The sequence below is a fragment of the Lissotriton helveticus genome, chromosome 4_1 (assembly GCF_964261635.1).
Source record: "Lissotriton helveticus chromosome 4_1, aLisHel1.1, whole genome shotgun sequence".
Classification (NCBI taxonomy): domain Eukaryota; kingdom Metazoa; phylum Chordata; class Amphibia; order Caudata; family Salamandridae; genus Lissotriton; species Lissotriton helveticus.
The window spans coordinates 787,288,627-787,305,417 of record NC_136063.1 but is presented as its reverse complement, the minus strand read 5'-3'; the positions used below and the strand labels follow the sequence as shown (position 1 = coordinate 787,305,417).

At 51.1% G+C, this 16,791-nt stretch overlaps 1 protein-coding gene across 1 annotated transcript in view; it reads left to right on the top strand.

Moving 5' to 3' along the window:
• CABLES1 (Cdk5 and Abl enzyme substrate 1) overlaps nt 1–16,791 on the top strand; it is a 586,999-nt gene that overhangs the window by 388,936 nt on the left and 181,272 nt on the right. Inside the window, exon 5 of the mRNA XM_078687424.1 lies at nt 11,783–11,888. Coding sequence (XP_078543550.1) covers nt 11,783–11,888 — 106 coding nt within the window. The remainder of the gene's footprint in view (nt 1–11,782; nt 11,889–16,791) is intronic.

The following is a 16,791-nucleotide window of genomic DNA, read 5'->3' as shown; positions in this document are numbered from 1 at the left end:
AATCGCTAGTCTCCTTACAATTTAAGAAGCAGCCCTTTCGTGGCGCCCGTGGAAGAGGTTCGTCTTCCACGAATTTTCGAGGAGGACACACTCAGTACCGCCAATTCAACCAAGGCAATCAACGTTACTCCTCTCAGCAGTCTACTCGCCAAAATCAGTCACGACCCTATAAAGGAAAACCTACTTATAGGGGTGCCAACAACAAACGCCAGTGACTCTCATGTCACACAAGGAGTTGGAGGGAGAATCTCGCAGTTTTATTCCCAATGGTCTCTGATAACATCGGACCAATGGGTATTGGACATTGTTCGCAAGGGTCATGCCTTGGAGTTCACAGAGATTCCTCCTCATTCTCCGCCATCAGGCCCGCCACCTCCCCATTTTCTAGAATTGCAACATCAAGTTCGTCTTCTCATACTAAAAGGTGCAGTCGAAGTGGTTCCTATATCACAACAAGGGACAGGTTTCTACTCACGTTTTTTCCTCATTGCCAAGAAGACGGGAGAGTGGCGGCCTATACTGGATTTGAGGGCGCTCAATTTCTTTCTGAAACAGCAGTCTTTCCGCATGCTCACATTGTCAGAAGTCTTGCGGCTTCTCTGCAGCGGAGATTTTCTGTCCACGATAGATCTGCAAGACGCCTATTTTCATGTGCCGATTCTGCAACAACATCGCCAATTTCTGAGGTTCAAGGTGGGCACTGTCCATTACTAATTCAAGGTGCTGCCTTTCGGCCTGCGTTCGGCACCTCGTGTTTTCACGAAGGTCCTGGCCCCAGTCATGGCTTATCTACGTCTTCAAGGAGTGCAGATTTTTCCTTATCTGGACGATTGCCTTCTGAAATCTCTGTCTCCTCTTCAGCTGGCTCACGACACAAGTCTCTGCCTGCGGACTTTCGAGTCACTGGGGTTGACCATCAACGTGGACAAGTCACACTTAACACCATCACAAAGAAGGAACTTCCTGGGTGCCATTCTCGACACGGAATTATCAAAAGCCTTCGTTTCCCAAGAACGACAGGTGAAAATAGTACGTCTGGTCACCCTCATCCGTTCAAAACAGTCAGTTTCTGTCCGCATGTTGAAGTCCTTTCTGGGGATGGCGTCGTCCTGCATCGCTCTGCTTCCGAACTGCAGGCTCCGCACTCGCCCTATTCAGGAGGAACTAGACCTGCAATGGCGCCAAGTGTCAGGATCCTTCAACGATCTAGTGAGAGTCTCGTCTCGCATGAAAGACAGTCTCCTTTGGTGGAGAGAACCATCCAACCTAAACGAAGGAGTTTCCTTTCTGGCCCTTCCTCCGGATCTGACGCTGACCACAGATGCATCCATGGAGGGTTGGGGAGCTCATCTCCTAGACCTTTCAATCAAAGGGAAGTGGACACCGTCACAACGAACATGGCATATCAACAGATTGGAGCTGCTGGCGATCTTCCTTGCTCTCAGATCTTTTCTGCCAGTAGTGCAAGGAGAGTCCGTGCTGGTTCAAACGGACAACACAACCAGCATGCACTACATGAACAAACAGGGCGGCACAAGATCTCAGCCCTTGTCTCGGCTAGCTCAGAAGATCTGGAACTGGGCTCTTCATCATCGAATCTCCCTGACGGCGGTCCATCTGCCGGGGGTTTCAAACATCCTAGCGGATTCGTTGAGCAGGTCCACGTCGTCTACCCACGAGTGGGAGCTTCATCAACAAACTCTGGACATGGTGTTCCGCCGTTGGGGTCGTCCCCTGATGGACCTTTTTGCCACTCCACTGAATCGGAAGTGCCCCGCCTTTGCGAGCTGGCATCCCCATCCGGTGTCCAGCGGCAACGCCCTTCTCATGGACTGGAGCGGCCTGTTCGCCTATGCGTTTCCTCCCATACCATTGGTGCCGAGGACGTTGTGGAAGATGCGCAGGCAACCCTGCCACTTGATACTGATTGCACCTCGTTGGCCCAGACAGGCTTGGTTCTCGGAACTTCTTCTGTTGTCCCAATGCAAGCCCATTCGTCTGCATCCACGTCCAGATCTTCTGTCCATGGACGAGGGCCAAGTCTGCCATCCAGACCCGACCACTCTTCAGTTATGGGCATGGAACCTGAATTCCTCGAATTCGCGAATTTAGAGATGCCCCAGGAATGCAGAGAGATTCTGGCTTCTGCTAGAGCTTCCTCAACTGTTCAAACGTACAAACTAAAGTGGAAACGGTTTTGCCATTGGTGCGCAGAAGCAAATGTCCACCCACTCACTTCTGCCCCAGAACAGCTGTTGCCCTTCTTTCTAAGCCTTGCTCAGTCTGGCCTCTCTCATGCCACCTTGAGGGTCTTTCTGGCAGCTATTTCACGTTTCAGGCATGATGGCTCAACCTCTCTCTGCTCATCCAGAATTATCAGACAATTCTTTAAAGGTCTCTTCAGGAAGTTTCCTCCTATCAGACGCCCGCCTCCGGCATGGCAGCTCAACGTGGTATTGTCACAGCTCATGAAGCCTCCTTTTGAGCCAATCCACAGAGCAGACAACAAGTTTCTTACCTGGAAGGTCGTTTTGCTTTTGGCCCTAACGTCTTCTCGCCGTGTCAGCGATCTTCATGCTTTCACAATCAAGCCTCCTTATTTGCAATTCAAACCAGATGGGGTGTCTCTTCGGACCAATCCCTCTTTTTTGCCAAAAGTGCCTACAGATTTCCATCTGAACGAACCTGTCTTCTTGAAGACTTTCTTTCCGAATCCACAGTCACCGGCAGAACAACGCCTTCATTCCTTAGACATCAGCCGTTGTCTAAAGTTTTACATTTCAAGAACTGCCCCCTTCCGCAAATCAGATCAGCTTTTTGTAGCATATGGAAGAATGCGAAGGGGACATTCAGTGACAAAACAGACACTTGCAAGATGGCTCTCAGCAGCCATATCCTACTGTCACCAACAAGCTGGCAAGCCTTTACAGGGTCCTGTAAAGGCACATTCGACGAGAGCGATGGCGTCCTCCACCGCCTTGTTTGCCGGAGTGCCTCTACACCAGATTTGCCGGGCGGCAACGTGGTCGAATAGGCACACCTTTACCAGACATTACTGTTTGGATTCCATCAACGAGGCGGATACCGCAGTGGGGCAAGCAGTGCTTCGCCATCTCTTTAAATAAGGTGAGCCTCTGTTCCCTCCTCCTTTCTCTTCTGTGATTGCTATATGCTTTTAAGCTATGTGTTTACTTCTTGTGAAGATGCTTGCAATCCCAGTGCTAAGGAGTTACTGCTATCTATTCTATTCAAGCATGTGAATCTATGAAAGACACCCCTAATACTGGAGAAGAACTATTGTTACTTACCTGTAAACAGGTGGTTCTCCAGTATTGGTGTCTTTCATAGATTCACATGCGACCCACCCTTCCTCCCCTCAGAGGCTCTCTTCTCCTCATACGCTATTGTTACTAGTGCTACGAAAATCTGAGGGCTTGAGCTTCTGAGGAGAAGGTTCTAGAGGGTGCGTGAGCCTGATTGGCTGCAGTTTGGACCAACATAATGACACTGATATGTTACAAATGAGTTTTTTCTCTTATACTGTCTTCCTATGGAAGTTACCATTGTAGAGGTTTTTACAGTGTATTATCTCTATTTTATTATTATATGATATTATCATTTATGTTATATTAGCATTATTGCTATTTTTTATATACCGTGGGACTCCCACTTCGACGATGGGGAATATTCAAGCATGTGAATCTATGAAAGACACCAATACTGGAGAACCACCTGTTTACAGGTAAGTAACAATAGTTCTTTTCAGTCACCGATTGCTCTGCTTTTTTAGATTACCTTCATTTTCGATAACACAACTTGAACATTTTTTACCTCTTATAACAAACACTTGTTTTCTGGTGTTTCTAATTTAAATTTCTTTCAGGTTGAGTTGTATTCCCTGTGAATGTCACCGAATGTATATTGTTTGGTGCCATTCAAGCCAATTGTATTTCCAATTAAATATTTTTATTGAAACATTTTCAAGTACTGTTTTTCTATGTGGATATGTAAGTAATGAAACTGGTGTCATTTTGTGTGGATAGAAGCTCAATCACAAATAGTCCAATGTGACTGGACAGATCTATGGCTCTTTTAGGTGGTGCGCTATACTCAAACTACCTAGAGTTAGCAAGGTGGGGTTGCATTTGTTGTATGAATCTGCATCTTTTTATTTTTAGGTTAAATGATTTATTGAGTTTTTCAGACCAGCAAAACTAAGTAACAAATGAAGCCTAACATAAAAACACAGGTCAAAAATATTCAAGGAAGGGGGCGAGGCTACGCGGGCGACGATGGTGGACGCAGCTTGTTAGAGCTCCCACCGGCCCGTTCTTTATCCGACTACTAATCCTGGCTTCCAGACCCGTTTCGATCCCCAAACAGCTGGCGAGCAGTACGGAGGGCAGGAGGTATCACCCGGTGTGCCCTTCGGTGCTCCCGGATCGCTGGCGGAGCTGAAGACCGCGGCGGCAGTCTGCGGCCTAGTCCCCGGGGAAAAGCCGGGACCTCGAGTTTGGCGCTCCCCGGCCGGGGGGTCGACGAGCCGACCTGCTTATGTCCGTCCCCTGGGGACTGGCGGAACCCTTCTTCCGGGCGGAGTGAGGAGCTGCTGGAGGGACCCTCTGGCTATGGTGGGTGCCTGCTCTGGCATTTGGAGGAGGCTGGAGTGAGACGAGGCCTACGTTGGGGCCTCGATTTTCGGGGCCTCCGACATCGACAGCAGTGGAGTGGCTGGGGAGATCCGACTGAGCCGGCGGACCACACGGCTGACGGACTGACCCTGAACGGCGGCGGCTCCAGGGTGCAGCGGCTGGGTGCTGATCAGCCTCGCTGCGATTTTGGGACACACCTGGAAAACCTGGGGAGAGTGGAGGCCTGCATCCTTGCCGGTAAGCCGGGGCCTGGGTTTTCGCGCTCTCCCGGGCCGGCTGCAGACAGAACCGACGCAGACCACAGGAGGGGTCTGGGTGCCCCCGTGCCGGTGGAAGTGGCGGCAGGTTGTGGGGGGCGCCGCTGAGCTGCCTTCTGGGGTGACCCATTGGCCCTATCACGATTGGGGGTGCTGACCCTGCCAGGGACGGCCGGTGGGCCACGTGGAACCTCCCTTGGATTGTCATTGGCGAGGCTGGTGGTGTGGCAGTCGGGACGCCCGGGGACCTGCGAGACCTGTGAATCCGGGGTGGTCCGCTGTGTGACCTGCGGAGCAATCGGAAGCGGGGGAGAAGGGGACACGGCCTGGTGATCAATTTCCATAGACCCCTGGCTGGGGGCCGTTTCCTCTTCAGGGGCTGCGGGACCACGGACGGACCCACTCTTCGGTGGAAGGAACCCTCCCCCCTCTGTGGAGCCTCCTGATACAGAACCCTACAGCTTCACGCGGCTATGACTAGGGGAGGTGGCGGCCCGCCCAAGCAAGGGCCCATAGACAAGTTTACCGGACCCAGCGGAGGGTCTGGAGCTCCCAGTGGGGGTGGAGGAGCTGGACCGGACAACGCGGCACTCATGGCGGCGATCACCCAGTCCAGAGATATGCTGGACGCGAAGATTGGGGCAGTGGGTGCGGACGTGACCCTGCTGCGACAAGACCTACGGAACGCCGTGGAACGGATTACCGAGACGGAGTCGAGGATCTCGGTGGTCGAGGATGATGTGGGAACCTTGAAACGCAAAATGGCCGCGATGGAACACGTTCAGAAGGCCCTTGCGACCCGAGTGGAGGATGCTGAAGGTCGCGCACGTAGGAACAACCTACGCTTTGTTGGCTTTCCGGAACGATGCGAAAAGGACAATATGGAGAAGTTTCTAACCGGATGGCTGGAAAGCTGGCTCCCCACGGGGGCACTTTCCACCTGCTTTGTGATTGAACGTGCACATCGCGCGTTAACGCAGCGACCGCCGGAAGGAGAACGACCCCGAGCTGTAATCGCCAGACTGTTGAACTATCATGATCGGGATGTGATTCTACGCGAGGCGAGGGCCAGAGACTCCATTGTGTACGAGAACCGAAAGATCATGATCTTCCCTGACTATACTAGGTTAGTGCAGCAGCAGCGTCGTTCCTCCTTGGATGCTAAGGCCAAACTACGTGGATTGAAGATCCAATATTCCCTGCTGTACCCGGCCCGCCTGCGGGTTGTTTATCAGTCCCGAACCCATTTCTTCGACTCTCCTGAAGATGTTTTCAGGTGGACTGACGAATCTGTGCAGATCAGACCCCATGCCCAGCCGGGTCTAAATCCTGATGCCCCTGGAGGTTCGTCGCAGGAGAGGAGGGGCCAGCCGGCCCGAACGGACAGACCGCGGAGGTCCAGGTCGAGGAAGAGATCCGTCTCAGCCAGCGTGACTCGTGCCAGTGAGACTATGGCGTCCGACCACTCCGAGGACAATTCGTGAGCCCATGGGCGACACTGCGCTGCTGCGGTGCACTTGAGCTGCCGGAGGGTCCGTGGCCGGGCCTCGTCCCTAGAAGTGTGGGCGATGTTCATAGTGCTTGTTCTTGGGGATGGTTTACTTGTAATGGTGGTGGCGGATAGGGGTCTGGGGGTGCCTAGATAGGGCCTCCGACTACCACGCAAAGTGGGTGTTGGTTAGGGGAAGGGTGGGAATTGCAGTTCTTAAGGGGTGTTGGGATCCATTGGTATGGTTGGTCTTGGGCCCTCTGTTTTGGGCCCGGGGCGGCCCATGCCGCGACAGGTACTTCAATGTTCTATGAGGTATTGGGGTGGGGGGTGTTGGAGACAGGGGTTGGGGGTAGGACATGTAGGAACAGAGATGACTGAAGCTGTAGGGTGTGCTAGAGTAGTTCCTGTTGTTGTTGGGAGGGTCTGGGATGGGTGGGGAGGGGAAATGCACGTGCTGTTTGTTAAAGACCTGGAAGAAATACACGGTGTGTGGAGATGGCACGGGGGCCGACATGTTGGACCTCGATTGACTATGGCTGACTTACCTCACAGACTCCCCCGGGAGTCCCTACGAATAATCACTTGGAATGTCAGGGGGATGCTGGATGTAATTAAAAGGGGGGCAGTCTTGCGTTGGGGGAAGAGAGAGCCGCTGATGTACTCCTGCTCCAAGAAACTCACATGATGGGCTCTAAGGTACTTAGCTTGCAGAGGTTTGGATATCATCAGGTATTTCATGCCGGTTTCGTCAGGGGCTCTAGGGGTGTTGCTATACTGGTGCATCGCAGAGTTGCATACGTCCATGAGAAGCAGTGGGCTGACCCTCAAGGCCGCTTTATATTCGTCAAGGGCATGGTGGGCAAGGAACCGGTTGTATTTGGAAGTGTGTATGCCCCCCCCCTCTGCAGTGGGCCCTGTCCGAGAAGCTGTTTACGGTGTGGGATGATGTCCCGGAGTCCTTAGCGGTGATTGGAGGAGATTGGAATGAGGTGATGGATGTGAATGTGGACCGTCAGAGGCAGCGGGGAGTGCTTGCTGGCCCTGCTCCAAGTTCCCCTACCCGGTTGCAGGCCATGGTTGAGGGATTAGGATGGGTAGATGTGTGGCGACATCTGCATCCGACAGCGCGCGAATACACGTATGTCTCTGCAGTGCATGGCTCGTTCTCGAGACTGGATTATGTGTTTGTGCCTGCCGTCTGTCTGAGTAGGGTGCGCAGCGCTGCGATGCTTCCGAGGGGGCTCTCGGACCATTCCCCAGTTTCAGTCACGATAGACCTGCTTACAAAGAGGCAACCTTTCCGATGGAGGATGTCCTCGTGGCATCTCCAGCAGCCCTCTTATGTCCAACACCTGCGGGAAGCTGTTGCACACTACTGGCGGGAAAACCTAGTAGATGATATGGACGTTGTAGTGGTATGGGAGGCCATGAAACCTACTATAAGGGGGGTGGATATTGCGTGGTGTGCTGAAGCCCGCCGTAAATGTCGGGAGTCGACCACTACGGCTGCTAAACTCGTGGAGGAACTAGAACAGCAGAGTTGGGGAGGAGGAGATGAGGTAGCGGTACGGCTGCTTCTCCAGGCGCAGCAGTCCTATGCCTCTCTCTTGATGGACGAGGCTAAACAGGTGTGGCTGGCCACGCGGAGCAGGATATACCAGTGGGGAGACAAGTCCAGTACCATGCTCCATAGGTTGTGTCAGCAGCGTCTTCAGCCGATCACGCTGCCGGGCCTCACTGCTGAGGACGGAGTGACGATTACAGAGCCGGCCGAGCTTGCAGCGAGTTTCGCCGACTATTTTAGGTCACAGTATGCCCCACGAGACAGTCTCCGCGCTGAGGATGTGGCTAAATTTATTGACGACTTGCCGCCTCGGGCGGTGTCTGATGAGGCCAGGCAGGAACTAGATGCTCCACTTACGGCCGAGGAACTTGGGGAGGCACTGGGCCAACTTAATGTTGGTAAAGCACCGGGTCCGAATGGCTACCCTTGTGAATTTTTTAAGAAATTCCAGCTTCTCCTTGGGTCCCATTACCGTTCTACTCTGGAAGCTGCACGGGAGCGGGGCAGATTGCCACCTGACTGGTGCCACGCCGAAATCGTGGTTTTTCAAAAACCTGGCAAACCCCCTGACAGACACGACTCTTATCGCCCCATCTCGTTACTGAATATAGAAGCCAAGATTCTAGCAAAAGCACTAGCGAATCGCTTACTCCCCTATATGGCGGACTTAGTCCATCCGGACCAAGCAGGCTTTATGCCCCATCGGGCGACGCGGCACAACATCCGGCGAGCGCAAGCAGCGGTGGACGCGATGGGAGTCCTGGGAGAGGAGGCGGCTTTGTTATTAGCGGACATTCATAAGGCGTTTGATTCCGTCAGCTGGACGTACCTTTTTGCGCTCCTGTCTCGCCTCAACCTGGGCCCGGTGCTTCTGTCGTACATCTCGTTGCTTTATACAGACGTCACGGCGTCCGTTCGGGTCGCTGGGGCCACGTCGGGGGTATTCTCCATTGGACGGGGGACCCGTCAGGGGTGCCCGTTGTCCCCGTACTTGTTTGCTCTAGCTATGGAGCCTCTAGCGTCTTGGGTACGCATAGACGCACAGCTCCGGGGCTTTGTTTGGTCTGAAACCCTTTTTGATAGGATTGCCTTGTATGCGGACGACGTCCTCTTCTTTCTTACTGACTTGGAGTCGCTTCCTGTGGGCTGGGGGCGCGGCCAGAGTGGCCCTGAAGACGTGCTTCCTCTCCACGTATTGTGGAGGTTTGGCCACCCCAGATCTGTTGTCATATTATCAGGCCTCACAGCTGCTCATACTCAACGAGTGGTGGTATGGCGACAGAGGAGACCCGGCATATGCCCTGGAGCGCTCGTTGATGGGCGACCATACGTTGCACACGGTGCTCTACTCGGCCCGGCTGCGGCGGGCACTGCCATGCGTTACGAGAGTAGTCTTTGCTGTGTGGCGGCAGGCGTTACGTCGTATGGGTTGGTGGGGTAGACTAACTGCTGAGACACCGTTGTGGCATAATGGTCAACTCCCCGGCCTGATAACACTCTCGGGATTTGATGGCTGGGATGCGGTTGGGATATCAACGTTGGGACAGGTCATGTCCGGGACTACTCTTAAGTCCTTCCAGGACCTTAGCGCTGAGTTCAGTATGCCCCAGACCCAGTTCTTTCGCTACTTGCAATTCCGGCATGCACTCACGCCCAGTGTCGCGAACCTCGACTCGCTCCCTGAGTTTAGCCCCATTGAAGCTAAGGTATTCATGGGGGACCTTGGTGATAACAAGATCTCTCGCATTTATCAGACGATGGTGACCCACTGCTCTTCTACCTTGCTACCTTTGAAAGCAGCTTGGGAGGCTGACATAGGTCCCCTAGATGACGATGACTGGAGGGAGGCCCTGGAGTCCCCACGCGGAACCGCAATAGCGATGCGGCTTCGCCTAATCCAATTCAAGTACCTTCATAGGTCTTATTATACACGAGAGAGGCTCTGGAAGGCTGGTCTGATTGGCTCGTCGGAGTGTCTGCGGTGTGGCGCGGCTGTGGGTACACTGCTGCATACAGTGTGGTCATGCCCTAGACTGATTGGATTCTGGAGGGGCGTATGGAATTGCTTGTCTGAGGTCTTGGGATGGGACCTCCCGCGCACTCACCGGTTGGGCTTACTCCACATACTCGAGGGTGTGGGTGGGAACATCTACAAGCGCCACCTATTGCTACTGGGCCTAATAGTGGCCAAGCGAGATCTAGCCAGAGCGTGGAAGGGTGTCCGGGCCCCCCCCCCTGTGTGCATGGAAGGCCGGTCTGGATTTTTATATGGGACTGGAACAACCTGTGTTTGAGGCGAGAGGCTGCCCTCATAAGCACTTTAAGATCTGGAAGAGATGGGCGGAGTACAGGGGGCTGCTTCTTGATCCCCCGGTGGTACATGAGGAAGAGTTATAGACAGAGGTACCTGAGTGCCTCCTTACTGTGTCATGCCTTACGACCGATGATAATATGCGTCTACTGCACGTGCATAGGGTTAGGGTGGGATAAGGGGAGGGTAGTGGGGGAGTTGGGCATTGGGAGTTGTTGGGGGGGACAGGGGTAGGGGAGGGGGATCCTTACTTTGATTTCTTCTCCTTTTCCTTGGTATTGTTATAATGAGTGTACACTATGCTGCAATGTTTGGTGGCGCTCTCCTGATTGTGGAGAACCACGCCTTTTGCTCTGCTTAAACTCAATTGAATAATAAAATTTCGTTGTGAAAAAAAAAATATTCAAGGAAATATTTCCAGATAGCCGACTATACCTTCCATTTCTAGTTCAATAGTGTCATCTGGATTTATTCCCACTGTAAGTTAAAGTTACATCAAAAATTAAACAAATCGGGTGGAATATATGAGTAAATAAACAACGATACGGTCTTCGAGTGACCAGTATCTAAACATGATGATGCCTCACAAATGTTTCGGTCTTGCCACACTGTGAGGTTTCTCTTGTGCGTTATGATTTTTGGAGAAAAAAGTTTAATATGCCTATCTTCTAGCGCACGCTTAAATGGTTTATTTACTAAAATGCATGTAAACAAATTTTACACTTGGTGCGCATATCACAAGCATCGTTCTGACATTTTTGATCATCCAAGGAGCTTGTCAGTAACAAATTTTGGTTTAGGTCTGCTAGATTTGCCCCAGAGCTCCCGCAGACCCTAGTGACTTGGGGCCTGATTTAGAGTTCGGCGGATGTGTTACTACTTCAAAGACATGACGTATATCCTATCTGCTGTATTACAGGTGCTCTTCTTCACAAACTTGACAGATATTCTGTCCGCCGTATTACAAGTTTCAAAGCGCACTTGTAATATGGTAGACTGGATATCCCTCACGTTTGTAAAGTGGTAACCCGTTCACAAATTGTAAATCAGGCCATTAGTGTCCCTATTGGAAAGCAGGCACGCACAGTCCAAGCTCTTGTCCCCAGACTGGCACAAGACTGGCTTCGCCGCACTTTTAAAATTTGGCACAAATCCACCTTTACCCGTTTTAAAACGCCTGACAATGTTTTGTGTTTCCAAATTGCTCACATGGGTTCAAGCGTTTCCAAACAGTCTTTCCTAACTCTACTTGATACCACTAATGAAGGATTTACAACAAAGCCGGAATCTACTCTAATTAAGTTACAAAAATTGTGTGATTGAGAGCCTTCTCCTGTGAGCTGCTTACCAATAGACAATGTTATAAATCTAATCACAATTCCAAAATGTTGCTGCAGTGTCTCTCTGATTTCTTAATGCAGTTGTTGAGTTGGTCTCTGATGTCTATGCTTGTGGTTTGATTTTCCTTATGCCCATGACCTGTGCTACTTTCCTTTTGTTCCCTAGGGATTTAAAGCTGGAAAGTGGGCGGCAGCGGCATTCTTCTGGAGGAGTAGGTGCCAAAGAATTAGTGCTTGGGTTAGAAGGTGTAGAATTAGGAGCAAACGGCAAGGTAGGATTGTCTTGCAGGAAATACCGTCTGTTCATTCATCATAGAAATGTATCCATCAATAGCTGGTGCCGTTGATTAAGGATTAATATAAACTGTATTTCTTGTTTTAATCACTTTAAGCAGGGTAAATTTTCCTGCAGAGTGCAGAAGAGCTACAGCCTGTTTTTACTCCATGATGAACGAGAAATATCTTGTCCATTAGAATTGGCTATTTACAGATCTTTCAAGCTGGATATTCTCTGAAATTGTGGATAAAAATGTAAATACAATATGTATTGCTGTTTACTCACATTGCAAAATGTGGATCAAATGTGGTTATAATCTACCATTTACCAAAACAATGAAATTCTTAGATGAATTAAGTTATTTTTATTCCGCTTTTTCATAACATGTTATTTTGTGCTTTATATTACTTACTGGTGGTAAGACTGTTTCAATAGGAAAAGCATTTTATTGACTTGATTTGACTATACCTTCGGCGTAGTTTGACAAATCTTCACGAAATTTTCCCCAAAAAGTGGGCCAGTGATTCTTGTTGCGCATGGAAAGTTTTGCAGTGTGAATCTTTCTGGATTCACTATGCTGTGCATTATTCCGCTGTCTAGTGGTTGGGTCCGGAATCGTAGTCTTTTCTCTTTTTTTTCCGTAGCCCAGGTGGCCATCGACGTCCCATCCTTTGGTGTACTTCCTATGACGTCGGCATGCTTCCTGCGGAAGCTCCCACCTTTGGACGCCATCTTCAGATTCTTTTTTCCGCCGTTGGGTCTGGATCGTCACCGAGAGTCTCCAGAGTTTTTGGAGGAAAGAAGAGGGAAAAGACCGATTTCTACATGGAAAAGATTGGAGAAGACATCGAGAAACAAGATCACTGAGCCGGGACGACGAAGAAGGAGAACTCGACGTCAGAGAATGCGCACACAGGGGGCCCCTGAGCGCAGGAATGGACAAAACACCCTTTAAATTCTGCCGTAACTGCCACCACAAATACTCGCAGAAGGTCCAGCACCCGGTTTGCAACCTCAGCCTACCGGTCGACCACAAGAGCAAGGATTGCAATGCCTGTTCCGTCTTCACCCCGAAGACTCTCAGGGTTAGAAAGAGAGAGAGAAGAGCCAACTACAACATGCAAGGCAAAGGCCAACCTCCGTCGCTTCAGGACCTGGGCCTCTCCAGTGACGAAGAGGACAACATCGCAGAGGGACCAGAGGACTGCATGGTCGTAGAGACATATAAGAAAACATCTAAAGAGGTAGGAGACACGTCAACCCCTAAACCCTCGACAGACTCTCAAAAACCTGAGTCAGACTCTCGAAAAACAGAGTCTAAGTCCACGAAAGGAGCACTGGCGCCGAAAATCTCGACGGCCGCAGCTACATCCAGGGACAAACCGCCCAGCGGATCCTTCGAAAAGGACTCCCTGATGGCGAAAACAGGTGAAAAGCCAAGGTCGTCGAAGCACGTCCCCGAAAAGGACCGCTCGACTCTGAAGGAAAAGGACCCGAAGGCTACTTCGACGTCGACCACTACGTCAAAGAGATCGGCCGAAACACTCGACGCTGAACAGGCCGCCGAAATGGAGAGGAAAAAGAGAAGGCTCGAGGCTGAAATGGATAACATCCTGCAAAGAAAAAGAGAGTTCTCCAAAAAGATGAAAAGGTTCACGATTCCTTCGAAACCACAGACGACGATCGTCGAAATCGAAGAAGAAGAGGAGTTCGACGCCGAAGGGCCGCCGAAAACTCTTGAGCCCCAGGAAAACCAAGAGGAAGAGGGCCTATACTATGACGAGGAAGGCGAGGAAGACCAGCGGACGAGTTTCGGCTCGGCATCCTTGATGGCACAGGACCTGGATTGGCAGGACCTCGACGCCGAAAGCCCAGAAGAGGCCGTGGAATGGTGCCCTTCGCCGCCAGATGACATTGATGTCTACAACATGGTCGTCAAGAACGCGGCAATGGTTTATGGAGTGAAAGTGGAGGAAGAAAAACCAAAGGCCTGCTTCCTCCTAGAGACCCTGCTCCCACTCAAACAAAGAGTCAATTCCTCCCCATGCTTCAAAGTGTCCTGGGCCAGGGGAGGGAGGCATTCAAAGACCCAGCGACATGCAGGTCTGTCACACCTAGGACAGAGAAAAAATACAAACACTCCTTTAAAGATCCCCCCACATCCAGGGATCCGTCACGGCTGACTCCATTATTGCGACAACAGCCAGGAAAAGGGCAAACGTTCCAACAACCTCAGGCCCACCACCAGACAAAGAAAGTAGGAGGATGGACCTCACTGGAAGGAAGATAGAGAGGAATGCAGCAGTACACTGGTGCATTGCAAACTCTAATGCCCTACTGAACAGACCTCATACCAACACAGGGACGAGGACCGGACAGCTGCTCAAACACCTCCCTGAGCAATACCAACAAAGAGCATCACACCTGGTGGAGGAAGGCAAGAATATAGCAAATTCATGCCTAAAATCAGCCTTGGATGGGGCTGACACATTCAACAGGCTCATGATGATCGGGGTCACAGAAAGAAGGCATGCCTGGCTGAGGATCTCAGGCTTCAAGCCGGAAGTACAAAACAACATTCTGAGCACCCCCTTCAATGGAGAAACCCTGTTCAGGGCACCGGTGGATGAGAAACTCACCCAGCTCAAAAAAGAAAATGAGACTGCAAGGTCCATGGGGGCCTTGCAATTCAGAGGATTGAGAAGGGGTACCCCTACACGGAGACCAAACGGAAGAGGGGGAAACCAGCCGTGAACGTCACATCAGACATTCCAGCACACCTACCAGGGCGTCAACCAAGCCCAGCAGGGCCAGCAAAAACAAACCTGGTAGTACCAGCCTGTGGGCCAGTCCTTTCGCGGGAGCGCGAATGGACGAGTGCAAACAAGAAGAGGGGGCCAGCAACCCACCTCAAAGTGACTCCGTTCCATTGAGAGTGCCCACCCACAGGAAACCTCTAAGGGTGGGGCACAACAAGGTCAACAAAAGAGGGTTACATGGACTAAGCATCAACGAACATGTAACACCAGTAGGAGGCAGGCTAAAACATTTCTTCCAGGAATGGAAGAAAATAACTACTGACGAATGGCTACTCAACATCATACAGTTCGGATACTGCATAGAACTGGAAAAGAAGCCACCAAAAAGAAAACCAAAAAGAAAGGCGCAATCAGCAAAAGAACTAGCGCTACTCCTAGAGGAAGCACAAGAACTCCTCCAAAAGGAGGCCATCAAACCAGGGAGTGTACTCAAACTATTTCCTAGTACCAAAAGTGGACGAAACGCTAAGACCCATCCTGGATTTAAGGTTCCTAAACCAATACATACAGACACAAACATTCAAAATGACATCCCCACAAGAGGTCATTCCTCAGATAAGGGTCGGAGACTTCATGTCCACCATAGACCTCAAAGATGCCTACCTACACATTCCCATGAACAAGCAGCACAAACATCTACTAAGATTTGCTATCAACAAAGCACACTACCAGTTCACAGCCCTAGCCTTCGGACTAAAATCCGCACCAAGGGTCTTCACCAAATGTCTCGCTGCCGTGGCAGCGCACCTACAGAGGGAAGGGATTCATGTATACCCTTACCTCGGCGACTGGCTAATAAAAGCAAGTTCCCACAGGACATGCAAGGAACACGCACAGCGGGTCACAGAAACGCTGACAGACCTGGGATTCTCCATACACTGGGGGAAATCCTCAATGGAGAGCAAGTGAAGATTTTCCTAGGCACACAGATCGACACCATACAGAGCAAGGTGTTCCCCAGCGACAAGAGAACACTTGTCCTGCTGAAGGAGACACGCCACTACCAGAAGGGGCGAGCTCTGACAGTGAGGACAGCGAGCAAGATCATGGAGATGATGGCGTCCCGCATACACCTGGTCCCCAATATACGGCTTCACATTAGACCATTCCAGGAAGGGCTGCAACAACAATGGTCACAAGCTACAGGAAGTTGGGAAGATCTAGTGGTTGTAACGCATGCAGTGCAGGAGGAGATAACGTGGTGGAACAAGGAGAACATAACAAAGGGGTAGCCTTTAACACCACCAACCCCAACGGTGACCATCACCACAGACGCATCCCAAATGGGATGGGGAGCACACATGAACAAGCTCAAGGTGAGGGGTCGTTGGACTCCAGCAGATGCGATCAGACACATCAACTACCTGAAACTAAAGACCATGCTCCTCGCCCTGAAGGCCTTCCAGAAACAACTGTACAACCAGAGAGTGTTGATACAAACAGACAACTCAACAACGATGTTCTAAATCAACAAACAGGGAGGAACACAATCAGTCGCAGTATCCAACCTAGCGCAGGAAATATGGAGATGGGCCATCCCACTCAAAATAGACCTACTAGCCATATACCTACCAGGAAAGGACAATGTGGAAGCAGACAGGCTCAGCAGACCGACATCAGCATCCCACGAGTGGAAGCTCAATGCACAGGAAACGCCAAGGCTATTCAGGAGGTGGGGAACACCAACAATAGACCCATTTGCAACACACCAGAATGCAAAATGCCGATACTTCGCATCCAGGCAACCAGAGGAACAATCCCAGGGGAATGCCCTATGGATAAGCTGGTCAAAAACATTTGCCTACGCTTTTCCCCCGATACCACTGATACACAGTGTACTAAGCAAGTGCAGAACCAGCAAGTGACACTGATCCTGGTGGCACCACAGTGGGTAAGGCAGACCTGATACTCCCAAATAATGGAATTGGCACAGGGACCATCCCACAAGTTCGGGAAAAGAAAACACTTACTCTCCATGCAAAATGGAGAAGTACTACACCCAAAGCCAGAGAGCCTCCGCCTAGCTGCATGGCTCCTGAAGAAAGAGTTTGCACACCTAAGACTACCGGAGAGCACTCT